We start from the raw sequence: 27,259 nt of genomic DNA on the forward strand, positions 1-27,259 counted from the left end.
ATGGCTTTGAACCACACGGCTCCGGCCCTGGATGAGCGCCTGCCGTACTACCTTCGGGAGGGGGATCCCTTTGCTTCCAAACTTTCCTGGGAGGCGGATTTAGTGGCTGGCTTTTACTTAACAATCATTGGTAAGTTTCCTTGCCTTTTCAGTGCAAAGGCTGCATCTAGAAAATTCATGGGCTGCTATGTTAATTTTGCACAAAGATTCCAACACTTGAGTGGATATTTTGAGATGGAGAGCGGGAGGAAGCAGGAAGAAGGGGTGGCATTACAGAGTTCATACATGTTTCATAGAAACGACTCTATTATCTTTATTATTAGGGGTAAATATGCCCTTGATAATCCAAAGAAGTTTTACAGCAAAATAATTTATCTTGAGGCTATATTTCATTTTGGTTGCTTTGATAGTAGGCTTGTCTACCGAATGACAAAATTAATGATCATGAGCTCTTATTTAAATAGAATGCTTTTACTTTTTGAAAAATACTTTTGATATAAGGATAAGAGTATAGTCTCAGAATGGGCCTTAGAACTCATCTAGTTAAGCCTCTGCTTTTCACAGTGGAGAGAACTCTGTCCCAATGCTGTAGTCAGGATGGATACACTGTGTTTACTTCACCTAAAGTCAGGTCCCACGGTGATAGCATCACTGAGTGATTTTGATGAGAGTTGAAAAAAATGTATGAATAATAAACGGAAGTCAGTTCAGGGTCAAAAGTTTTTCTGCCTGATCCACAGCATGGTACATCTGCTTCCAGACTCTGGTATCCAATGTGGTGGCCACGTGTGGCTCCTGAGTCCTTGAACTGTGACTTTTCCAAATTGAGATGTGCTGTAGTATAAATAGACACCAGATACTGAAAACACAGGACCAGAAAAAATCATGTAAAATAGCTCAATAATAATTTTAAACAATCGACTACATGTCTAACCTATAACATTTGGGGCCTATTAGGTTAAATAAATATATTCTCAAAATTAATTTAGTAATACTTTTACTTTGTTTAATATGACGACCAGAAAAAATTTAAATACACATGTGGCTCACATTTCTGGTTTCCATGACATTTCTATTGGACAGCACTAGTCTAGGTAATTAGATTCAACCACAGTACTTTTCTTACATTGAAAATCGTTGTTTTAAATTTGGGTAACCAGTGTGCAGGTGGGTTATGTCTTTAGGTGTGTCTGCCTTTAATCTTTTCAGTTGTTGGGTCAAGCTTTCTCTCTCTCCTTCTTTCTTTCTCTCCCCCTCCTTCTCTCTCTCTCTCTCTTTCTCATCTACTTATTACGGGCTAAGACTTTCATTTAACCTCCTGAAATTAGCCAAACTCATTAGAAAAGTCTGGAGACCCCTCTATGGTCAGTGCTTGAGGCAAAAGGAATCCATGAAATTGAATCAGAAATTCCACTGCAGAGGGATTCCCTGGGTCCTTGGCTTTGTTATGAGTTATTGTGGTACTGATTTAAATTCTTTTTCTTATCAATGGACGTCCATGTCCTTTCAAACACAAATTTATATAGAGTGCCTATTTTTTGCCACTGTTTAAGTTGCTGGGAATACAGAAGTGAACAAAATGGGCAAACTACTCTCTCCCCGCACAGGGACTACCTGGTAGTAAAATCCACATTGAATTTTTATTAAACATAAGTACTTTCAATGATCAGAAAAGACAGAAAAATAGACATCTTATAAATTGAATTTGTCACAATCAGTTGCAAGGAATGAATTACAAAGTAGCATCTCTAACCTGACAGCTTTCTCCAGATGCCACAAAATAGGGAGGACGATTAAGGGGTGGAAGGAAAATCTACAAATGGAAGTGCTGAAGAGGCATCAGATAAAGGGGTCCGAAAAGAGTCCCGGAACAAAGGGAGCCTCAGATCACTCAGGGAGTCGGGGGTGGGGCCAAATGTATGTTCCAGAGCAGTCGTTCGTTCAGGATGAGGCCAGGGTCAGCTGGTGGGGGCTGGACTCATCCTCCACCCAGTCTTGGGCTCGGTGCTGTGTCTGGTTCCCTCCCTCCTGGGGATGTGCCCAGATTCCTTTTAAGGAACCAGAGTGGAATGATATTCTTGGTGAGCTTTGTTAAATACTAGAAGTCTTAGGGAAAACTGGCAGATGAAATGATAATGTGAGTTTGGAATAGAGGAGAAATAAACTAGAGACCCATTTCCGTCCTCTACTCTTTTACTAGAAATACGTAGTTCGTTAACGGTCTATATACGAGGTTTAAATTTTTTTGTATTCCTAGAAAGAGTCAGGATTTTGGTCATCAAAAAATGTCACCCTCACTTTAGCTTTTACCTTCTTTCCCTTCAACTCTCATTAAAAATAAGTTTGCATTCTCCTCATGCTCCCCCACGGGAGATTGCCTGTGGGAATAATCAGCATGCAGCTCACAGAGAGTTGACTATTTTTTGATAAGCTTTGGGCACTGGGTGAAGCCTTATGAATCATTAGTAAAGATAATTTAAGAAAGGAAAAATAAGAAAATCAATATTCTCAAAAGAGAAGTAAAAAGACAAAGGACGTTTAAGTGAGCTTTGTGTGTCAAATGCATATGCATAGTTACTGTTTTTTTTCATCTTTTTGGATACGAAGTGGAAGGCATGTGTTTATAATTTTTCTAGCCATGTTTTCACATTTTAGTTTCCCAGTGTGCCTTGTTAGCTGGTTTCCTTTAATGCGACACGGGTTTCATTTTAGTTGGTTTAGAATCTCCATCACCTCTTCTATTTTTTTCCTCCTCTGTCTTAAGAAAGCTAAAGAGATTTTAATAGACCACGAGGCAGCACTGACTCCTGGGATTCAGAATTTCCTAAGAGCACAATGCAGTTAGCGCCTGGTGGTTTCATACCATCAGCTGAAACACACATTTTTCCCCGCCTTGCCCCCCCCCCCAAATGAATTGTGGTGGAGGAGTAGAAGTTAAGATAGAAAAATCTGGGTTTCTCCTGTTAATGCTCTCCTTATTCCTTACTACTAAAGGCAGCTGTACCAGATTCTCATTTATACACAGCTACACTATGAAGCAAGAATTCCTGAAGAAATCTACTCTACATGTTAAGCTATGGAAGTAGGTGTATTCTTTTCTTAACTAAAGTCAGTAGGGATTGGGTCTTTTTGGATTTAAACTGGGTTTGTAAGAACTTTTGAACAGTATCATTGTAATGTCAAAGCCAGTCATTAATACAAGGATATATAAAAGTGGGAACACATTTATATCATTGTTGGTAGGTTGGTGGGTTGACGGCCACTTTCTCTCCCTTTGGTGGGAGTGGGAGAGTCCACGTTATCAATTGTCACCCACCTCCCCTTCATACCGAGTCCAGTAGCAGTGGCAGATATCCAGCGTCCATGTCCTCAGGATGCAAAAAAAGTCCTGGATGTGTCTCCAGGAGATGACCCTGTCCTTGCAGGGGGTCATGCCAGCCTAATCTGGCCTCTGCTTCTCCTGAATGCTGGTTCCCCCTGAGGAGTCCACAAGAAGAGTGAAAGCACCTCATTTGGTTTGGGTCACTTCGTCTTCAGAAGTTATCGATAGCCAAGGGGTTAACCCTTCTCATTAGAGGGGAGGAGTTCTATAAAGCTAATACTCTAAAAATGGCTGAGGAGATGCTGCATCCTGGGGATTAGTCCAAGAACTGACCATGGGGATTCCCACACCCTACTGAGCTTCACTGGGAAATTAGTGGTTCTTTTTCTGGGTAAGTGCCGTTTGACAATCCCTGACTCCTATCCCTTTGGAGGTAAACCATCCCTCGCCTGTCACTCACAACTCATGCTTTTTATTTCATCTTCTTAACTTAGATTTTTATTTAGAATCCTCTTGCTACCCTCTAAATCTATGGTGTCCATTTTTTGAAATTGAGAAGTGTTTCGTATCTGAGTGAGCTCTAAATCCTAGTTTTAACGATGGAAATTTATATTTTTCATTGTAGGGATTCTGTCCACATTTGGAAATGGGTATGTCCTTTATATGTCTTCTAGACGAAAAAAGAAGCTGAAACCTGCGGAAATAATGACTATCAATTTAGCAATCTGTGATCTGGGGATTTCAGGTAACGCAGCCATGCCATTCCTTCTTTGGGGGTTTGAATGCCCCGTTATAAAGTCCTCACTGGCTCACAGATCACCCTACCCCCAGCTTCTTTTGCTCCTTCTTTCACAAATCATCTTTACAGTGTTTGTGGCAAGTCAGCAGAGTGTTGTTTGGCTAAAGAGATCATCCATTTAACATAGATGGAGTCCATTCCATGTGCCGGGCATGTTAGATGCTGAGGATACAATTTGAAATGACACATGAGACTTTGGATACCTCACAGTATAGTGGGCTAAATGATTCAGAAAACAGAAACTTACAGACAGGATTTAGATCACTGTTTTGAGCTCTGTTACATCCCTCACTCCCTTAGGGAAATCTGTTAAAATAAACATCAAGGGGGTAAGGTCTTAAGGGTAAATGATGGGTCAGAAAGGTGAGCCAAGGAAGGGGGAAGGGTTGCCCTTGTAATGACATATTTAAGTGTGGCTTAGGGACTGACTGCAAGTATAGGAAGCTTCTAGTTCAGTGGTTCTTGACCTTGGCTGCACAAAAAAGTCACTTGGGGAACTTAAAACCGAAACCAAAACCAAAACCAAAACACCTCACGGCTGGGTTTCATACCCAGAAATTTTGCTTTTAATTAGTTGAGAATGTTACCTGGGCATCAGGTTATTTAAAATTAGAATTTCCAGGTAAATCTATTGTGCAGCCAAAAATTTTGAACCACTGGTTTATTTCTTGCTTCTTTGGCCTCTCTGGTAACCCAGCAAGGAGGAATTGGAATACAATTTCTCTTTAACTGTAATTCATTTTCACAAATATGAACAATTTTGGATCGGTCACTTCCCTTTACATTCACCTATAAAATTCCAGGGTTGCCTAGATACACTCAAATATGCCTCTGGATCCCCGCTTTCTGCTACACAGCGTATGGGTTTTAAGTTACTAGAATTAGGGAAATTGAGTTTGAATAGCACACATCAACTCGTCTTTCCACTGGAAATCTTCTAGCAGGGTCTCATCCAGAGCATCCCTTCTAAAATGTTTCCCGGTATTTGTTTCTCTCTTCATAAGTGGATATTTCTGCCACTGGAAATCTTCTCGCAGGGTCTCATCCAAAGCATCCCTTCTAAAATGTTTCCCGGTATTTGTTTCTCTCTTCATAAGTGGATATTTCTGCCACTGCCAATCTCTGAAAACAAGTCTTGGTGATGTGTCTACTTACTGAGTCACTGTTTATTACACAGCAATGGATGTACTGCCCTCTCACTGAGTTTGGATGATCTTGGTTATTTGAGAAGACTTTACTCAGTATGTACAGACTGAAATATCATGACCTCTTTGGGGAAATACACATTAAGAGGAAAGTGCCATATCCGGCCCTTTCTGTGAAAATAGTCGCGAGACGCCTCAGAGAATTTGCGAGGCTGCAAAGTGACTGCCATTCTCATTTTGGCCACGCGATGGCGGTGTCGCAACATGAATGATGGCTCTCCGGTCAGCTCAACATGCTGCCCCCTTGTGGTTCTCTCACTGGTACTGAACGTAAAGTGCTTGAATGAAACCTGCCATTTCAGTCACGTCCTTCGCTTATAGCCGACTGATGCTTAAGGCTGGATTAGACTAGGCTTGAATAAAAATGTCCTTAATTGGTCAGATACATTGAAAATGCTTTCAACTAAGCAAGTCTGCTGCAGAATTGCGTAAACCACCTCATTACTCTGTATATATCTTTAGAGTAAATTCACCAGAAAGCATTTGCTGCCATGGGTTAGTTTTCTCTGATCAACTCAGATCATTTTTTGCAACCTCTGGTTATCTCTTAAATACATTTTTTCCTTCCAATAAACCTTAAAAATTTTTATGTCTTTTAAATTTTTTTTCTTGCTTCACTATATTCCATTATAAGCACCCTGAAGAAACACATCCTAGAGACCAGATGTATTTCATCTATACAACTAATATTTATTGTTTAAATATCAATGGCTCTCAATCATGTATACGTATTAGAATCACCTGGGGAGCTAAAAACAATATATTGTGATGGCCCAGCCAGATAAATGAAGTCAGGTAAATTAAATCCAGATAAATTAAATCAGATTATCTGGGGGTTGGAGCTCTGGACACTGATATTTAAAATTAAGCAAAGCAAAGCAAATCAAAACAAAACAAAACTCCTCCAGTGATTTTAATGTGCAGCTGGGTTTAGAACCATTCTACCTAGTGGAGGAGGGAGAGACCTTTCCAAGAGGTTCATCAAAACCCTTTGGCATCCCGAAGGTTCTAGATGACATCCCATAGGTTCATCAAAAGCTCCACTCCAGAAAGAAGCCTAAAATACCTTTTGCTGATGGATCCCTGGCACAACAGACACAAATTTTACTCCATCAGAGTCACATTCAATTGTCTTTTTTGCTGTCTTTAGCACCCACCCAGCAGACACTCAATTGAAGCTCTGAGTTTGCTGTCTCCCCTGCCCTGAATATTTTCCCTCTAGATGTTTGCTCGAGTCCTCAACCACTGATTTAGCATCTACCTAAACATCACATGCGCAGAGAGGTCTTCCCTGATCTCCTGATATAAAACAACCATTTCTGTCTATTTCCTTCCTCTGCTTCATTTTTCTTCCCAGAACTCATCATGACGCCCCCTCTATCTATTAAAAATGAATCTGTTAATCTTAATCTCCACTTTGTCCTCTGGCACCTTGTTGCATAATGGGCACTAAATAGTTCATTTTTTAAACAAAAAACTAATTATTTTACACTGGGTTTCCTCACTGACAGTGGGGTGTAGACCCAATAGGACTGGGAAGCTCTGATATGAGGGTGCCCAGTCTAGCCAGTTGGAGTATGAGACCAGCTGTGTAGACCACTAGAGGCGATGTATGTCTAACTTAGAAAAGCACCCAATAAATATGTGTTAATTGACTGAACTAACAGTGTACCAGGTATGGGGCACACCTGGGAGGGGTGGGGCAGGCTGGCACCTGCAGGCTGCCAATGTCAGTTACTTGGTTCTTCTAATGCATTAAGGTTGGGGAACCCTCTGTGGATAGATGGATCAGATACAGATTTTGGAAAGCTTCCTCAGCCATTTCCCTCAGAGAGGGGGAAGATTGAATGCACAGCTGGATAAGGCGGGTGCAGGGCATGAATTAAAGTAGATTACTTTCTAGAAAGTAAAAAAACAGACAAACAAAATGAACTGATGAAGCCTGAAGGAATAAATAGTTTAAATCCCAGAAATCTGGGTCTGGCTGTAAACAAACTGGACCTAACATTTCCGAAAAGAGCTCTCTGTTGTCTGCATGGGATAAAACTCAACAGCGAGTTGAGGTAGGCAAGGTAAATTTTAACTGAAGGGAGCTTCCCTTGACAAGTCGCTTGGCACTCTAGTTGTAGGCAAACCGTTCACCATCATCTCTTGCTTCTGTCACCGCTGGGTGTTTGGCTGGATTGGCTGCCGCTGGTACGGATGGGCTGGATTTTTCTTCGGCTGTGGAAGTCTTATCACCATGACTGCTGTCAGCCTGGACCGGTACTTGAAAATCTGCTATTTATCGTATGGTAAGTAGGAAGGTTTCTGTTCCCTGAGAGTCAAACCTAGGTGGATTGTCAAAGCGGTACATGTTTTACCCAGAGGTAATAAGGATTATGAATAACCTCAGAGACCAGGAGTATTTCTACTTATAGCTTATCTTGTTCTAACCTGTGTTTAAAGACTTGAACCTGTGTCAATGTAGGTTTCTTTAAATACTACTTTTATAGGAATGTCTGGTGTTTGGCTATGATGCTTCTAAAAGTATCATTTTTCTGTCTAAAGTGTGTAAGCTTTTTACCGTGTTATGCCATACAAGCAAAAGAATGCATTTTTATACATTGAAAGGATGTTGGGTCCAAGATGTTTAGCTGGTTCCCCAAGTAGTAAATATAATTATATGGAAAGATGTTTCTGGTTGTCCTTTAGCACTCAGGATCCCTGTGACTGCAGAGAAGCAGAATTCTCCTCCAGGTTGGAGGGCCGTGCCTGCAGGAAAGGACACACATACAGAAATACCGCCCAACATTCTTTTTGTGGTCTTGGTAGGTAGAAACATGAGTAGCTAAGAGAACTGGCCAGGGGTGAGCCAGCGATAAATTTTCAGACGCTAAAGATTTTTCTTTAACGATAAAACGATTCTACACGTGAAAAATAAACTTTCTGTACTTTGGCTTCTTGGGGCTCTGGAAATCTACCGAACCCAAAAGAGAAGGATTTGGGCCCCTTAAATTTAATACTGAGAACCAGGTGTAACCAGGGAATAATATTGGTTCCCACCACAGTTGCTTTGTTTTGTTAATCTCGATCAGCTTGATTGTTGTGACCATGGGGACAGACTATGGCTCGGAGCCTGAAATGGGAAGGATCAAGTTGATGTGACAGTCTCAATGGGGTGGAATTTCTCTTTATATTTTAAAAGTTTACGGTCCTAAATTTAAAACAAAAAAACAAAAAAAAAAACATGCAGGGGGGCAGGGCAGGGGTAGGGTCATGGCCCAATGTCTGCACCATCCAGGCTCACCTTTAAAAAAAAATTTGCATCTCTTTTTCTAAACAGCTTAAAACTTGCAATAGAAATAGCTTGAATCAAAAATTCCAATAAAATACAAAAAATACAATTATAACTATTCTGGATGATTTCAGATTCAATATTTTTCTATAAACTTATTTTTGGTCATATCAAAATAGATTTTAAATATAGATTTTACAGACAAAAAAGCAAAAGTTCAATTTCCTGAGAATATTTGAGGAATACTAAACCTCGATGTCTCTGCTTTTTAAATATTCTCCTGACTTTAGGCTTTGGGTCGATTAAAGAGATGGTGCCGCCCATCCCCAGAATCATTGCAGGGCATAATTCCTATGGGAACTATATATTTTTTCCAGCTTCTTCGAAGGTTGATTCTCGATAGTCTAGTTTCATCATTTGATTTGTCGCACAATTAAACACTCCACACAGTGTCTTGGAATGCTGGAATTAGAAGGTCGCTTGGGGACATGTAGACCTTTTTCCCATGTAATGTGATAAACTGTTTTAAGGCATCCCTGACAGACAGCCACTTGGCCTCTTCTTGAATAATTCCAGTGACCAGTGACGGGGAGCTTACTACTGCACAAGGCAGCCCATTCTCTGATTGGTCTGCTCTCATTGTTACAATGTTATTCCTTATATTAAGACAAAACTGCCTCCCAGTAACCTCCACCCATTGGTCCTAGTTCTGACTGCTGGAGCATCACAGAACCAATCTACTAATCTACTCCCTCCTGTACTTGACAGCCTTTCACCATAACCGAATGTAAGTATAAAACACCTCACTAAGTAACCCTAACCATAAATGCTTCTACGTATGCCTATGCACATTCCTATAAATATATATAATTATTTGTGCCAGTGTCTTCTCCATTATAATGGATAACTGAGAGCTGACAGATATTGTGGCTACGTAACTGTTACCCCTATCTGGTGGGTCCGTGAAATTTGCATTTTATGGCACCGTATGTTTGAAAAAATAGAGACAAAGGAAACAATCTGTTATATTTCTTCTTAGCGCCAAATAAGACAAACACAGGAGTAAATACTCGTGTTAGTGCAGTTCTTCATAGTTTGCAAAGGAGGCCTGGCATTGTTCATTTCACCCGTACCAAAATCTGTAAGCAGTATATCTTTATTTTCTCCATTTTACTGATAAGAACACTGACGTCTGGAAAGGTTACATGAAGAGGATCAAATACTAGAAATGAGGAGCATTAGGCCCTTGTGATTTCCCAGACCTCACATGACACTAAACAGAGGCAGGCCTTGAGTCTGTGCTGAAGAAATCGTTTGGCTCTTATTAAGCATGTTTTGATATTTCTTCTCTGCTACCAAAAAGCAAGGCAGTTAGGGGTTACTTCTCTGGCCCTTTGGGTTTCAGGCAATAACTGGTATGGAGGTAATTTCCCCTGCAGGCTGAAGCCCTAGATCAGGCTGACCTGTCTTAGGTGGTTGTATTGAACTTTTGCAAATGATCACTAGCGCTTTACAGCTTTCCTTAAATGACTGCACTGTTTCTGCCTCTTGGAATTCTCTTTCGGCGAATGGAAACTAGTGCTGAAACACAGAGCTCATTTTTTTTGTTGTTGTTTTACTGGAAATATTTTCACAGAATTTCTTTTGCAGAACATGATATGATCTACCTAGATTCCCCACTTCTCCATCTATGGCTGTGTGAATGTGACTGTCGTATTAATAACATTGGAAGATTCAAAATCTGCTCTCACCCAGTGGGGTCACCCCATAACGTCACCCCACACAGTCATGACCGTGGCACCAACACCCACCCCACGAGTGCTTAGGTGAGAGGCACACGAGCTTTTAGGAAGAAACGTATTTTAAAGATACGGGCAGTGTCTTATCACTTCTCCCGCAAAGGACTCTACCTTAGATAAACCCTTAACACGTGCTTTTTTGGGCTCCATCTTTATATTCTACCAGTTGGCCTCTTGTCCTGGATAGGATCTCAAAGGTCATTCCGGATGTTTTCCCAAGATCTTCCACTGTCTTCAGCATCCTCTCATCTTTTTTACTGCCACCTCTCCCCAGCTTTTGTCACTTCCCCCTCCCAAGGCTCCCAGATGCCTAGAGAAAACCTTCCCTGTGAAATCACTTCCAGTTTTATTCTCTTGGAAGAAAGGGCCCAAGCTCTGGAACTCTCTTCCCTCCACCCTACTCTCCTGCCGGCTTTGGTTACTGACCACTTCTCCCAGAATCCAATGGATTAGCTCTTTGGATGTGGAATTTGACCTATGGAAGGGAGGTATCTGGGCGGAGGGTCGATTACACCCTGCTAATGCTATTCTTCCACCTCCAGGGGTTTGGCTGAAAAGAAAGCACGCCTACATCTGCCTGGCCGTCATCTGGGCCTATGCCTCCTTCTGGACCACCATGCCCTTGGTAGGTCTGGGGGACTACGCACCTGAGCCCTTCGGAACCTCGTGCACCCTGGACTGGTGGTTGGCCCAGGCCTCAGTAGGGGGCCAGATTTTCATCCTGAACATCCTCTTCTTCTGCCTCTTGCTCCCAACGGCTGTGACCGTGTTCTCCTATGTGAAGATCGTTGCTAAGGTTAAGTCTTCCTCCAAAGAAATAGCTCATTTTGACAGTCGGATCCCTAGCAGCCATGTGCTGGAAGTGAAACTGACCAAGGTAACTGCACTCATAACTCACAAACGTGTTTTCTAATCAATTAAAACTTCATAGGGCAAAGAGGATAGAGAACGTTGGAGACCGGGAGAACTTCGAATGTCCACTGTTTATGTCCTTATGAACTTTGTTACGATTTATTTAAACCTTTGTAGTATCTCTTCCCTCTGTCTCTATCTCCCTCTTATTTACACACACACACACACACACACACACACACGTCTAATATCTACCAAATTTATACAATGGATCTACTGGCGGCTTTTTCTTTCTATTGAATAGGATATCATTGCTTCTTAAAATTATTTCACTAATAAGAATAATAACTTTTATGATTCGTAGAATGCCTCACAGTATTTACTGTCCTGTATGGACTTTGATGGGCACGATTAGGGACATTAACAGAGTAAGAGCTTACCATGTCTGCTTTCCTATGGGAAACCCATCTTCACACAAGAGCAATTTCTGCAGCATTGAGTCCCTTGGCAAATGCTAGTCTCAGAGTTGGCGGCTCTTGAGATATTGTGGTGTAAGGAAACGAGCGGACAGTTTGAAAACAGATGAGAGTTTGGATTCTATCACCGACACTTGCCAGGTTTGGGACCCAGAAATAGATACTTAACTTTGAATCTCTGCTTCCTCACTTGTGTAACAGGGATAGTAACATCTATCTCTCTGGGTCGTGGTGGGGATTCAATGAGATAAACATGTTATCCTGTCATCGGCTGCATGGATGATGTTAAAGAAATCATAATTCCTCATGTCTCTTCTAACTTTTAGGAGTTCTGGTAAGGGCTAAGGCAGTGGTCTTTACACTCCCATCACGTTTCACCCTTATATCGAGGAAATATTTTTCAGCACATACTCTCAAACTGAGGTTTTAATATTAGCACCCCCTAGTTTCCATCTTATATTTAAAAGATAAAAATAAATGTAGATTGAAGTTCTAATCATTCTTCTGGTGTCCCAATCCATCATGTTGACTGATATCCACCTTCAGGTATCCTCACAGCCTACCCTGGAGACCACCGGCCTTAGGGACCAGGAGTAACACAGTTCCCTCCAGAACACAGGTGGCTACCTACTAAGTCAGGACTTTTGTCCTAGTAATAGTTTTCTCTCCAAATTTCAGATTTTTAGATGTTGTGCAAGGACCTCTTTGTTGCACAGTGAGAGCTAGAGGTTCTGGTTCCTTTACTCCCTAAACTCCACATTTGAGTAGAAGAAAGTTTGAAGTTTTCATCACTCTAAATCTATACTGATCACCTAAAAATGGAGCCGTTCTACCTGGACAAATATGCAGCATCAGGAATCATGATCAACTTCTAGCTTACAATTGGCTGTTATGTAGGAAAAATATTTCCATAAACTCAGGATCATGAATTAAGTTCTTCATTTCTAGCTCTTCCTTTAGCTCCTGTCTGTGATGTAAAAAACAAGCTAATAGGGCTTCCCTGGTGGCGCAGTGCTTGAGAGTCCGCCTGCCGATGCAGGGGACACGGGTTCGTGCCCCGGTCCGGGAAGATCCCACATGCCGCGGAGCGGCTGGGCCCGTGAGCCATGGCCGCTGAGCCTGCGCGTCCTGAGCCTGTGCTCCGCAACGGGAGAGGCCGCAACAGTGAGAGGCCTGCGTACCGCGCCAAAAAAAAAAAACAAGCTAATGCAAATAAATTAATCCAAGTTAAATGTGGTTTCCATTTCATCCAGATCCTATTCGGTACCAAGTCCTGTTCTAGGAACTAGGTGAATGCAACTGAGCTAAAAGTGTTTGTGTTCAGTGTTCGTGGAAATATGCCCAGGGAACCACGTGATGTCTGTCACATGGGTATGTGATCTCAGTTGCAGTCCTGTAGCGTGGCATGCCGTGAAGCTGCCGAGATGTCATATGATGTCCTCTCCTCTTCCCATCCCCCAAGGTTACTGGCCTTGAGACGCTCGGCTGGTCTTAAGCAGTGAGTCTGGGTCCTCCTACCCATGAGGCCCTTCTCCCATTTCTCTGAGGCAATCACTCATGATCCTCCCTCCTGTTAGTTGAATTCCTCAACTCAGCCCACTCACAGCCGGCTTTTACCAATACCCTAGCATCTGGTTCTTCGTGTATTCTTGAGGGTGGGCAGCTCGTTACTACGAGCTTCTAAAGCGCGTTATACATACACGGGGAAGCTCAGCATATGACATTGATGCGTGGAGTTTTGTTTGTTTTCATTAAAAATTTTTATTTTATATTGGGGTATAGTTGATTAACAATGTTGTGTTCGTTTCAGGTATAGAGCAAAGTGATTCAGTTATACGTATAAATGTATCTATTCTTTTTCAAATTCTTTTCCCATTCAGATTATAGAGTTTTGAGCAGAGTCCCCTGTGCTATACAGTAAGTCCTTGTTGGTTATCTATTTTAAATATAGTAGCGTGTATATGTCAATCCCAAACTTGGTGTGTTATCATTCTCCTTGCCCTGTGCTGTGTAGACCAAATAGTCAGGCTCACCCAGACCAGATTAACCAAAGCAATGTTAAAGGAAAAGTGTAGGCATATATGTGTATGATTTTACTTTATATATGTCTTCTAACATGTATTCTCATTATATGATATATGATATCTATATTATATGTTACATCTTGACTTCATTTGTATATATAAAACCTATATTAAAATAACCTAAACATACAATGCTTCTCATTATTGACATTTGTGCAAAATATTTAAGTCAAAACTCAACCTACGTTGAAAAATAAACAGAACTTTCTATTGTGGCACATTCTGTTCTAAATTTAAACTATTTTCAATTACTATTTAATTTTGATTTTTTTTGTAGTGAGTAAAAATAAGTAGAAAAACCTTCACAGGCCTTTTCATAGTCTTAGAAGCCTTGTCCTCCATTCAACTACCTCTCAGGATTGGCACTTTGCTTGTTCATCTGATGCTTCTGATCTTCAGAATGTCCTGGTCTAAAAGCTTATTAAAGGCCACCTCATTGGATTATGGGATCAAAATAATTCATTTCTTTGTGTACTCTAATTATTTCTAGGTAGGTTATTATCTGGGCCTGCATTTTGCCAGTCTGACCTCGTCAACTTAAAAATTGATGTTCCAGCTATAAACCTTTCTCCACATTGTAATTTCCTTCTAATTAATTAAAAAATGGTTTTGCTAGACTTTTATAGCAGGCTGAAATTTCACAGACTACAGAAATTGCAGAGGTGTGCAAAAGCAAAAAAAAACCCTACAGAAACCAAAAAAAAAGGAAAGAAAAAACCCTTTCTCTTTGTATTCCTATGACTCAGTATAATCTCATTTTTATGCCGGCATTTGAGCTTGTAAAACAAACAACATTACACAATCAGGATAAATTCAGTTGAACTGGGTTTTCCTCCTCTTCCTAGGCTCTGTGTAAGTTCAGGGAGGTCTTTATAACTCCACGGGGCGGTGGGTGGGGGCATCTGGTTTGGTTGTTGTCATTTACTGACCCTAGCATTGCTGAGAGAGTTAAGAGTTTCCTCTGGCCTCAGGCATCCATTGTCATGGGTCGCTTGCATCTTTCTCGTTTCAGCTGTAAGGCCTCTTTAGGCTCACTGGAAATTCCAGGTACTTCCCCATCCTTCTTTGGCAACCCATTGGGTGGGTGTCAAGACCTTGGCTGGCACCCTGGGAAGTGAGGCACAAGCTGTCAGCTTGTGCAGATGCATTGAGAGTCTATTGCTCCCCCAACCCCTTCCCTGGCCCCCTGTGCTTGGTTCAGTGGAGTATTTTCAGGACAGCTTCTCAAGGTCAGTTACCAGCTCCTCTGATGTCTTCCCTTGCCTTTGGGCTGTAGGCCCTTGACGCACTGTGGGCTCTTGTATCCACGTACGTCCCTTTAACTTGTCCACACTGTACACTTAATGCCTCTAGTCTTGCACATCTCTGGCTGCAGATACTCAAAAATCATTTTTGTCACACTCGAAACCCTCTATTTCAACTCTTTCCTCTCTTGTAAGTTTAGAGTTTCTATTTTGAAACTCAGAAGCTGAGAAATGAATGTCTGTCTTCTTCGGCATTTCTGCTTGTGAAAACCTTCATACCAACGCAGTGGACACTCTTGCTGCTGCTATGATGAGGGGGAAGGTGGAGTAACAGGAAGGAAATACCAGAAGTTTCAATTAATTTTTCCGTATACTACTATGCTGTGCATATTGGTAGTTCATATTTATTCATTCAGCACACATAGCTCACCTATGTGTGAGCTATGTCCCAGGCCTATAGTTAGTATCCAGATCCTGTGGACACCTGGGTTTCTCTTTATTTCTCTTATTTCTACCAGGAAACCTTCCCAATCCCTCCTGCTTTGTTGAAGTCCCTCTGCTATGGGCCACCAGAACACTTGGCATATCCACTTTTCTGAATGACACATCTTTGTGGCTCTTTTTGCAAGATAGTAGCTGGATGAGGGCAAATGCTGTTTGCTCTGGCTCCCCAGGGCCCAACACCTGCTAGATGCTTAATCAGGATTGCTGGGATGACACATAATTGAATATACTATGTTAACTTAATCACCTTGATCAGTGTTAACTGGTCCCTTGACCCCCAGCTTGAGGCCCTCTGTCCGTTTTATACCTACAGAGGCATTTTGTTTTGCTTTGTTCTTTCACATTGATTGTGAAGTCTTTTTAAAACTGATCAACGTAAACCTCTGCTTCCTTCCTCCAGCATCGCTCATTGAATGTTACTTATCACTGGGGGTTCAGATTCAGAGAACCCCCATGGGGACTCTGAGGGCAGTTAGTGGGAAAGCAGAACTGTATTCTTTTTTTTTTTTTTTTTTTCGCGGTACGCGGGCCTCTCACTGTTGTGGCCTCTCCCGTTGCGGAGCACAGGCTCCGGACGCGCAGGCTCAGCGGCCATGGCTCACGGGCCCAGCCGCTCCGCGGCATGTGGAATCTTCCCGGACCGGGGCACGAACCCGCGTCCCCTGCATCTTGAACCAATTTAGTAATTGCTTTCCTCTGGTTCTTCTTACTTGTTCTTAGCTTCAATGTTACTTTCCAGAGAAGCGTTCTCCAAATTGAATTCAAGTCCTCCTATTAAAATGTTTCATTGCCGCTTTTACATTTGCCTTGTAGAACCTGTCACAGTTTTTAGTTAATTTACAATTACCTACTTACTTCTGTGACTATTTGTTCCATGTCTGTCTTTACCACTAGTCAATAAGGCCCACAGGGGTAATAACCATATCTTTCTGTTCACTTTGTGTCCCCAGAACCTAATACAATGCCTCAAACATATACAGATATATTTGTTGAAGGAAAGAATTTCAAAGTTCAGCGCCAGTTTTGCCACTTGCCCACTGAGAAATCTCACAAAGCTGACATTTGTTATTTGTTTTGGCTGACAGTGGCTGAAACCCTTTCCGGGTCTGAAATTTCCATGTTGAGAAATTGTCAACATTTTGTGTCTTGCTGGGGAGCAGCAGGGGAGAAACAATATTTCTGTGCAAAGATGGCCTCTTGACTTAAAAGATACGCAAAGACAAGTTATTGATTTTCCAAGATTCCCTTGTGGCTAGAGTGCAGCTATGACCCTAGGCTCCAGCTATGGTAGCCTGTCTCAGAAACTAGTGACACCTGGTGAAGGGCAGGGAGATTGCTCCCAAGGACACGGCTACAGCAGCAGGAGTTTGTGTATCAGAACCGGTTCAGGTCATAGTTTTTGGGTATCATTTCTGTCTGCTTGGCCCCAATTCTCAGTTGAGCATTCCCAGTGATGCTCTGTCCTAACCAGTGCATTCCTTTTCTGTCTCACTCAGCTAAAGTCCATTTCTGTTGCTTACAACTCAAAACACAGATGCATAGAGTGACATGACCTAATTTGCAGCCTCTCCTTCCAATCACAGCTTTCGCTTGTTTATGGAGTAGTGGTATTTTAAGATTTGAGAAAACTGCAACTGGGAAGTGTAGAATTCTTCTCTTTCTTCCACTCCTTTAAAAAAATGTTTTTTAATTTATATTTTGGCTGCGTTGGGTCTTCGTTGCGGTGCGCAGGCTTCTCATTGCAGTGGCTTCTCTTGTTGTGGGGCACGGGCTCTAGGCGCGTGGGCTTCAGTAGTTGTGGCTCTCCGGCTCAGTAGCTGTGGCATGCAGGCTCTAGAGTGCAGGCTCAGTGGTTGTGGCGCACGGGCTTAGTCGCTCCTTGGCATGTAGGATCTTCCCCGACCAGGGCTCAAACCCATGTCCCCTGCATTGGCAGGCAGGTTCTTAACCACTGTGCCACCAGGGAGGTCCCTACTCCTTTTTAAAATATATATATACAAATTAATATTTCCTAGTCGGATCACAACCAGGGCACCAAAGCTCTCAGAAATTTTTTCATCAGTGTATGAAGGTGGGTCTGAGACAATTAGCCTTTGTTGTCATTCTGCTGGTAAAATAGAAGGAAGGAGGAAACTCAAACTAGACGTGTTTGGAGTTGTCGCATTACTTAATTTCTTAAAGGTGGTGTGAAAGCGAAATATCGCTACCCCTGTTTCTATATAGATGAGGAAACAGAGGGCCGAGGAAGGTAGGTCACAGCTGTCCAGCTCCCCACCTTCCTCCTTGTCACTGGCAGCATCCCTCAATGACAGGCTGCCCTCACGTGGAGGGTCGTAGTCTTACAATTGGCGTTTATCATTGCATTGCCATCTTTTATTACTGTTTTCCCCTCTAGTTGGGAACAAATCCATATACTTGCTGGCTAGAGCCAAAAGAGAAAAACCAAATCTGATCCTGCCTGTGTTCCTGCCAAATGTACGCTCTCTGTAGGCAGGCGGGGCCCTGTCTCTCAATGCCCAGATGTGGTGATCTCTCTCCTTGTGACCTTATCTCATCCCAGCCACTGAAATATCTTTGTTATCAGTAGTCTAGCTGGTTCTGGAGTGTGATTCAGCCTCGTCATTGGTGGGGAATTTATTCCATCTCTTTGGCTCTGATTTTAAGCCTTCACTTCCACATCCAGTCCTCTCCTTATCTATTTCATTATCCAAGGTAGCGGGCGGTTTCAAATGTTGGCTGAAGTCTTACTTATATCCGGGCAAAGGAGCCTGGTGGAAGGAACTGAAGGGGCAGATCTTAGAGAGAGATTCTGTCTCCCTTACAGTGGTCAGTGGAACTGAAGCAAGATTGGAATCCAAATCTGAATATCTCCATGTCAGACTTCCCTACTATTCCACGCTGTCTCTGCACACAGACGAGATAGGACTTCCCCTTTTGGAAAACTTCTCTGCTGTAATGGTTCAGATGTATTTTGGGCCCAGAGGCAGCACCTTATAGAATAGCTCCCTATTCTATTCTTGCTTTAATTGGTTAATTCACTGGAATTGATCCATTGTGGGCAGTATTGCTTACGTGACGCTTGATGCCAGCTTGAACCGTGTAGCTGAAACGTACCAGTGTTTCTTGGTCCTCTGCAGCAAGATATTTTAAAAATCAGCAGGGTTGCAGATGTGTGATTCTTTTGTACAAGCTGAACACGTATTCTGTGAATTTCCTCCCACAAAAACTGTCTAGTTTAAGAATTTGAAGTTTTATTCCTTTTCCAGTGAACCAAAAGACAGTGATAAAAATGAAGCAATTAAAAAAATAAACAACTTAGAAGAAATTGATGGGTACAGGTGCCTGTATTAGAATTGGTTTAAGGATGTCTGGGAGAGAAATTTTGGAAAATGGAAATGAGGACACACTTAGAAATGTGGAAAGTGAAGGACAGAGTGATGGGAAGATTAAACGTGCTCCAACTTGAGCAGAAAGTTCTGGGAAAACTGAATGTCACATGAAAGTTTTGCAAAGTTTTGTAGCCTCTCTTAAAAATAGCTTTAATATTTCAAAGTTTAATATTTTGTGGACTTTAACATGAGAAGCTTGTAGAAAATGACTGTGCCTCATATTAACTTTGTATTCACTTCAAAAACATAAGTAACATTATGCAGTACTTTGAGATCTAAGCTTTTATCCCTCTTTCTGCTTTAAACTTGATTTCTAGTCATTCAATTTGAAGTATTTAGCTTTATTCTAATCCCAGAAAAACCACTCAGATTCATTTGCTATGTATTTAAAAACCTCGGTATATTTTAATTCTCTTCTGTCCTTTTAAAAAGGATAACAAAATGCAAATGTTTTAAGCCCTTAGTGTTCCCCATTATACACTCCCATAAAAAGAGAAAATATGTAAAACGTAGAAAATATTATGGACTAAGTGCTAATCTATTTTTTGTCAATGACTTTGGCAGCAACACAGAAAACAGCTTTTGAGATACTGTGAAATCATCTTATGACTCACCAAAGGAGAAAGGATGGAGCTATGTTAAGCTCCCAGACATCTGCGAGAGCAAGCTTTATTTATATCGTTATTGTTTATTTGAGGATTTAGAAAAAAATACGACCCTCACTGTGAGCTTTGAGGCATCCACTCCATTTACAAACAAAAGTCACACAGACCAAACCAAATGCTGTTTCTCCTGGGTAAGCTTCTGCAGAAAGATGGAAAGGCAAGTAAGCAGGAGAGCTGCATGTGTGCATCAGGCCTCCCCTCTATAACTGCTGAGCACAGGTGAGAATTTTAGCTCAGGACCCTAACTCGGGACATGCAGGAGATCTGGGCTCATTTGATTCACCTCTTTGGGATTTAGATTCTCTATTTGCAAAATGGAGCAAAATGGTTACTGTTGAGCTTTTTCTCTGCTACAGTTAATATTTAAAGATGATCCTTGAACTTTTGGGGTAGAACTTTAGAATCTGAGACTTTCAGGTAGATTTCTCATGCTTCCTTCTTGACACAGCCCACATATATGGGGTTCCCAGGGCAAGCACACCCTGCTGGCAGGCTGTTCCACAGATCAAGTAGACTGAGGGGTATGGACCATTTCCTGCATGCAATAGCTCTGCTCCCACAAAAGCATATTGAAATGCACATGCACACAAATGACTTTGTTATGGGCAAAACTATTCCAATTGAATTTCAAAAACAATAAAGTATGTGCAACTATTGTTGCTTTAACTACTATTAATAAAATATTTGGTGTCTCATTCCTCATCCTCCACACCAGCTGACCTTGATGCTGGGGGCTGTTATTTTACATTTTACTTCTTAAATTAGGGGATGGGGGCTGTGAAAGGAAGTGGCTCCTGGCCTCAGATATCTCCAGCCTCTCAGCCTCCAGGCCTTTAGGTGACTCAAAAGGAAGGCTGACTTTTCCTAAAACTGCCTTATAAAATCCCAGGGTGGGTCTGACTATGCTTGTTCTAGTCATGTGTCCAACCCTGCTCCTAGGATTGTAGCCAGGGGCATGCAGCCCTCTGGTCAGGCTTGGCTCTCGTGATTCCTGAGATGCCAACTCCATAAAAGAGTATACAGGGCAGAAGGGTTGCTGGCAATGCTAAGGCCGAAGGTATACTGGGAAGAGGAAAATAAATACAAACAAACACCACCAGATCTTCATCACACAGAGGGCAAATTTGAATACAGTTTCATTATTTATCTTACTGAAAGAATAATCTAGTAGATAATGGTATTAAGGATGCTTTGAAGTTAGTTCACTCTCTCTCAACCGGGGCTTAAAATAGCTCGCATTTAAAAGAAAACCGGAAGCTTGGACTTCCTTTGCAAATCTCAGTACTCTAATTAAGACCCCTCTTGTTTCTTGTTCATACAGTCGCCTAAACAAACCTGCTCAGAATGGAAAGTCTAGGTGTGCCGGCATTGTGTCTGCTTTGTTCATTCTTTTATCCTCAACACAAACTCGTAGGAGATGCTCAATCACGCTTGCTGGTTGAATGAATAAACAATGACTTTTCTGCCTCCGATTTTTCCCAGCTGCATTTTATTTTACAGGTTAATCTTCCTAAACGTGGCTCTCATATGTCTCCTGCTCAAAAACCTACTGGTGCTTTCAGGCATATGGAATTAAGGGCAAGCTCAGTAATATGTTATACAGAACCCTGAATACGTGGATGTTATCTTGCTTTCCAGGCTCGTCTCCCTTGGTTGCTTTCTCATACATCAAAGTGAATTGCTTACTAGTTCCTATACAAACCTCACACATACCTGCCTTTACCTTTGCTTGTGCTGGTCTCACTTGCCTTTATTTCCATTTGCCACCGTGTAGGTTATATGCCACATTCCTCATGAGACTGTTCTTACTTTGCTCCATAGCATGTAATTTTGTCTTCCTCTGAGCTGGCACTTAAACCATATTCAGCTTTGTCACGAAGTTGTTGGTGCTCTAGAGGGATACAACCCAGGCACGAAGGTGTGCGGGTGTCTCCAGAGCACTTACACTGTGTCTCACGCAAAGCACTTGCTAAAAAAAAGATTTGTTGAATTCAAGTGGGATAATCTATAGGATCAGACTACATTCTTTTTTAAAATTTTTATTTATTTATTTATTTATTTTTGGCTGCCTTGGGTCTTTGTTGCTGCGCGCGGGCTCTCTCTAGTTGTGGCGAGCGGGGGCTACTCTTCGTTGCAGTGCGCGGGCTTCTCACTGCGGTGGCTTCTCTTGTTGTGGAGCACAGGCTCTAGGCACATGGGCTTCAGTAGTTGTGGCATGCAGGCTCAGTCGTTGTGGCACACGGGCTCAGTAGTTGTGGCACATGGGCTCAGTAGTTGTGGTGCACAGGTTTAGTTGCTCTGCAGCATGTGGGATCTTCCCGGACCAGGGCTCAAACCCGTGTCCCCTGCCTTGGCAGGTGGATTCTTAACCACTGTGCCACCAGGGAAGTCCCAGACTACATTCTTAAAGAGACTGAATGGCAGATGGTGAGAAACTAGTCAGGGTGCTTTAAACCCTATCTCTAACTATTCTTTGGTCTGAAAGTTAAGAGGCTTCTAAAGGTAAATATAATTTGGTGAGAGAGAAAAGCACTTTCTGGAAAAGTCTTGTTTTATACAACTGTGTCACTTTCGTTCAAGCTCGATGACTCTCTTTTGCTTTGTAGCTAGTGAATTTCCACCATCTGAGCCTCAAACTTGAGAAAAACTTGAGCCAAAGGAAATTACATTTCATAGAAATCTCTGAAGAAACTTCCTATTAGAGTTTCAAACAAAGGCAGAGTTTCTAAGTTTCCTGAGGCAAATGAGGGTGATTTAAAATTTCATCAAGGTGTACATATTCTCCATCTAGTTTTTAAGTGAATGTGGGTTGAGAAGTCTGGAAATTTCTGGCTCACAGATATCCTTTTTAGCATGATTTTCCTGCTCCACGTAGGCACAATCTGACACCTTTTATAGGGTTAAACTTCGGGTCTTTGGGTACATTCAAATTCTGGAGTGGAGAATGGATAAGATGTGGTGAATGGGATAAGAATTGTCATAACTTCTTCTGGCTGAGCATCTCAGAGATCCATATGAAATGATTCCTACTGGCAAGATAAATGAACACATGATAGACAGACTTTCTTGGGTGTAAATAGGCTGCCTGCTCCTCTGCCCCACACCCATCGTTTCCACCAAGTGCCTCGATTTTGTTCTCTGTCGCTTTCCCTTACCAGGTAGCGATGTTGATTTGTGCTGGCTTCCTGATCGCCTGGATTCCTTACGCAGTGGTCTCCGTGTGGTCAGCTTTTGGAAGGCCAGACTCCATCCCCATACAACTCTCCGTGGTGCCAACCCTCCTGGCAAAATCAGCAGCACTGTACAACCCCATCATTTACCAGGTCATCGATTACAAATTTGCCTGTTGCCAAACTGGTGGTTTGAAAGCCACCAAGAAGAAATCTTTGGAAGACTTCAGGTAAAATTTCTGAAGCTGCAAATGAATGATACCCTCTCTGTTTCAGAATCCCGTGGGGTTCAAGCCACTGGGAATGCTGCCTTCTTAGGGTTAGAGCTCATCACTTAGGATTAGTGCTAGGAGGACTTTACTTTCTGTTCACCAGAATTCCTGAAATCAAGTAATCAGATATATAGGAGTTGGACAACAGGAGTAGAGGGTGGGAAAAGTGATTCTGCTTTTTATTGTAGAGCAGCCAAGATACGGAGCCATGACCATTTGAGCATCCACCCTGTATCACTCTTGTGTGGAACCCAATCCACTTCACTCCAAGAGTTACTGTGTCACATGGCATTGATCCAAAATTAAGTTTTCACAACAGAAAAGATTCTCTTGTTTGGGACATTTCTACCATTAGCTAAGATATAGGATTTGGACAGGCAAAGGAAGGGGAGAAGGGGAGATGACGTTTTTACTCTCTGCCAGTTTCTTTATTTTCACAGCAAGACCTGTATTATTTCTTCTCTTTGTCAGATGAGGAAATGGAGGTTCAAGCAAGGTGAAGGTCTGTTGGGTTTCAAAACTCAAGCATGTTGACCCTTAACTATATCTACTTGCTTTAAACTGATATTCATTCGAGTTCAAACACATTCTAAAAGATCTACAGTTTTAATATTAGCACTTATTACCATTTTATGCTATGACTACTGTGTTGCTTTTAATTATCCCATTTTCTGAAAAGATCCCTGTCATAGGATAATAAAAAATTAAACAGAATAAAAAGATTTACATTTTTATACTTCCTTCCCCCACATTTTGTGATTTTGATGTCCTGTTTTACATCTTCTGCTACACAATGAACAAGTGAGTTTGGGGATCCAGCGCCATTTTTCCTAAAGACCCGAAAGCCTCAGGGTGAGTCAAGAGTGGAGGGTGATTGGTCGTGTTCTGTATCTGCTCAGGGACAGTCTTAGTAGAATGTGGAACAGGCAGCAAGTTCCTGGTCTGAGGTGAGGGGTAATGAACGGCCCCTTAATCCTTACTCACTTGAAGTCTAGATATTTTTCAGTGCTATTTTCCCTGAGTAAGTAGGGAACAGAGGAATAGGTAGAACCAACTATGAGAAGATGTGGGGTTTTTTTTTACGTCTTTATTGGAGTATAATTGCTTTACAATGGTGTGTTAGTTTCTGCTGTATAACAAAGTGAGTCAGCTACACATACACATACATCCCCATATCTCCTCCCTCTTGCGTCTCCCTCCCACCCTCCCTGTCCCACCCCTCTAGGTGGTCACAAAGTACAGAGCTGATCTCCCTGTGCTATGCGGCTGCTTCCCACTAGCTAGCTATTTTACGTTTGGTAGTATATATAAGTCCATGCCACTCCGAAGTGAGAGAAGATGTGGGTTTTGACCTTGTTCTTTCACCGTGCTCGGGCAAGTGACAAATCTTTCGACCTTGAGTTTCCTCAGCATGTCGGTACAGCAGCAAAAAAAAAAAAAAAAAAAAAAAAAAAAAGATAAAACAGGCACAAAACGAAAGGTAGTGCTGTCGTTGTTGCTGTGGTCCAGGGGAAGAAACACACAACTTAGAGGTAGGAGACCAGCGTTTAAGGTCGATTTTGCTGTTTACAGTAGCTCTATATCTTTGGGAAAGTGAACCACGCAGAGCCTAGGATTGGGATGAGCTGAGGGCAAAGCCCATCTTCCAAGCTGTAATAATTACACAAAATGCCCAGGTGAAAAGGGCTAGGCGACAACTGTTAGTGTTCTTTTTTCCACATTGTTGGTGGTTATTACCATCTCTGTTGAATTGACTCGTTAAATTCAAATGCTAAAATGCATCTATTTTGGACGTAATAACACTTTGCCCTTATCAGCTACTAATACTCTATTATGGGGCTTCCCTGGTGGCGCAGTGGTTGAGAGGCCACCTGCCGCTGCAGGGGACACGGGCTCGTGCCCCGGTCCGGGAAGATCCCACATACCGCGGGGCGGCTGGGCCCGTGAGCCATGGCCGCTGGGCCTGCGCGTCCGGAGCCTGTGCTCCGCAGCGGGAGAGGCCACAACAGTGAGAGGCCCGCGTAACGCAAAAAAATACCCAAAAAACCCTAAAACCTGGCCCTCTCACATCCCAAGCCAGTCCCATGATGAAGTAATTGCTTCTTCTACTCTAAAGAAACAGATACTTACCTCAGGCCTGGGGAATATTGGAATCATTATTAAAAAGGACAGGCAATCAAGGTAGCAAAGAGTAAGAAGGAAGAATTAGGGGGAAAGAAAGGCACTTTAAAACCTGCAGCATGGGGTTTTCTCTTTAACAGACTGAGCACCACATCCCTGAAAGCTTTCTTTCTGGTAGGGAGAACACTTGTAATGGAACAGCTGCGGGAGAAAATAGTGAGGCACTTTTTCATCTGAAGGAGATGGGAATTTGACAGGAATGACTGAAGGCAAATTTCACTCACCTCATAATTTTGCTTCAGACTGTCTCTGTGTTCTGTATATTTGCTCACAAGTGTGAGTAGCACGTAAATATTCAACACTCCACAATAAAAAGAGAAAAAAAAATTATGTGGAAAAAAATGACTTAGGGCCACAAAGCTTTGGAAAAATCAGCCAGGCAAGGGACAATTCGGTTCACCTGATCCGATTCGCCATTTATATGAAACAGAGCAATTGGTTTGCCTAAGGAAAGCAAGGGCTGCTTCCTTACTCCAGAGTTTCAGCTTTTGGTGGAAAAAGCAGGCGGTGGTGATGAAGCAGGGTGGAGGCCTTGGATTCTAGAGGTTGAAACATCTTCAGAGAAGAAATGTTGAAAAGGTGTGATGAGTTGCAGATTCTAGAAGGATCTATTTTGGGGGAGAGCCAGAAGGCTGAGCAGTGGCCACCAGAGTTTCCTTTTTAGCTTTCCAAAGAAGACAGACAAACAAGAAGAACCGTATTTATCTTTGTTGCTATCAAAAAGCGAAGAAAATAGGTAATGTGGAGGTCCATAGAGTGAAGTGTAGTCATAGGAAGCCAGTCCAGAGCGGTTAATGTACTACCAGAACAATTCAATTGAATTAAACTGGATTCATTTTATCCTTGGTCTTTCATTTTCTGAGCTCTGTAATGTACTACTCATAATGGGAGACTCTCTTGGGAAATAGTTTGAATTCAAATAAAAAAGCTAATGTGTTTGAATATGAGATTGTTGAAATAAATTTTGAGTAACTTTAACGGTTCATTGAAAGGTAACTCATTTTTCCCCCCTTGAATTGAGTCCCCTGAGATTTTGGTAGAAGCTGATGAACTGAAGGAAAACAATGTGGCCAAGAGCCCTTTTTGAAGTTTTATTATTCACTACACTATAGTATCCAGAAGTAGTCTCCCATATTTTGCAAACAGTGTTTCTGCACCCTGGCTGTGTATTAGAGACACGCAGGGAAATTTGAAAAAATACCGCTCTCTGGACCCCATCTGCAGAAATTTGGATTTAATTGGTCTGGATTAGGCCTGAGCATCGGTTGTTTTGTCGGTTATCTCTCCCAGATGATTCACATACACAGCCATGGTTGAAAGCCAGTGAACCAGAGTCTGGGAAAGGAAGACATTGACATTGCTGCACGTGGAGTCATAGGCCTTTTACCCCACCTACCTAGAGACCAGTGAGGCCACCCATCACCAGTGACAGGTGACCCAGACTTCAGATGCAAGGCCAATCTTAGGTGGAATAGAAATGTTCAAAAGAGCTGGTGGTGCACAGTGAAGGCCTGAGGCATTCCACATTCCTAGTATTTTAGTAAAGATAAAGAACAAAGAAGAACAAAGCCCCAGACTCTGGCATTGCTTGTAATCAAGCCTCCTCTGACCACATTAGTTGGGTGAATCACAGCGCCCAACTGAGTGGGAGGTTTGTGTGCAGAGAATTTTGTCCTAGAGGACAGGAAACTCACTAGGGCACAGGAAATGTGCTCTAAACCAGTGGCTTGTTTTTGGAAAGCTCTGCCCAAGGAATTTCTTGACTTTGAATATTCTAAATTGAATTATTATTTTCCATCTCTTTCTAATTCAAGTTTTGTGCATATAATCTTCATGGTACTCAAGTTTGACACGCTATACATATGTATCTTTGTGTATATATCTGTGTGTGTATGTACATATACAGTGTATTATATATATATATATTAAATTGCATCTTTCTTCTCCTATATCCAGGCTGCACACTGTAACCACAGTCAGGAAGTCTTCTGCTGTGCTGGAAATCCATCAAGAGGTATGA

At 42.1% G+C, this 27,259-nt stretch overlaps 1 protein-coding gene across 1 annotated transcript; it reads left to right on the forward strand.

Annotated features, from left to right (window-relative positions):
• Nucleotides 1-27,259, forward strand: OPN5 (opsin 5). Its single transcript, XM_007451911.1, has 6 exons — nucleotides 1-130; nucleotides 3,948-4,067; nucleotides 7,450-7,620; nucleotides 10,945-11,279; nucleotides 22,775-23,016; nucleotides 27,196-27,259. Exons 1-6 carry the CDS (start codon nucleotides 1-3, stop codon nucleotides 27,257-27,259), a joined length of 1,062 nt encoding a protein of 353 aa, XP_007451973.1.

This window comes from Lipotes vexillifer, unplaced genomic scaffold (assembly GCF_000442215.2).
Source record: "Lipotes vexillifer unplaced genomic scaffold, Lipotes_vexillifer_v1.1 scaffold147, whole genome shotgun sequence".
In the NCBI taxonomy this organism is placed as follows: Eukaryota; Metazoa; Chordata; class Mammalia; order Artiodactyla; family Lipotidae; genus Lipotes; species Lipotes vexillifer.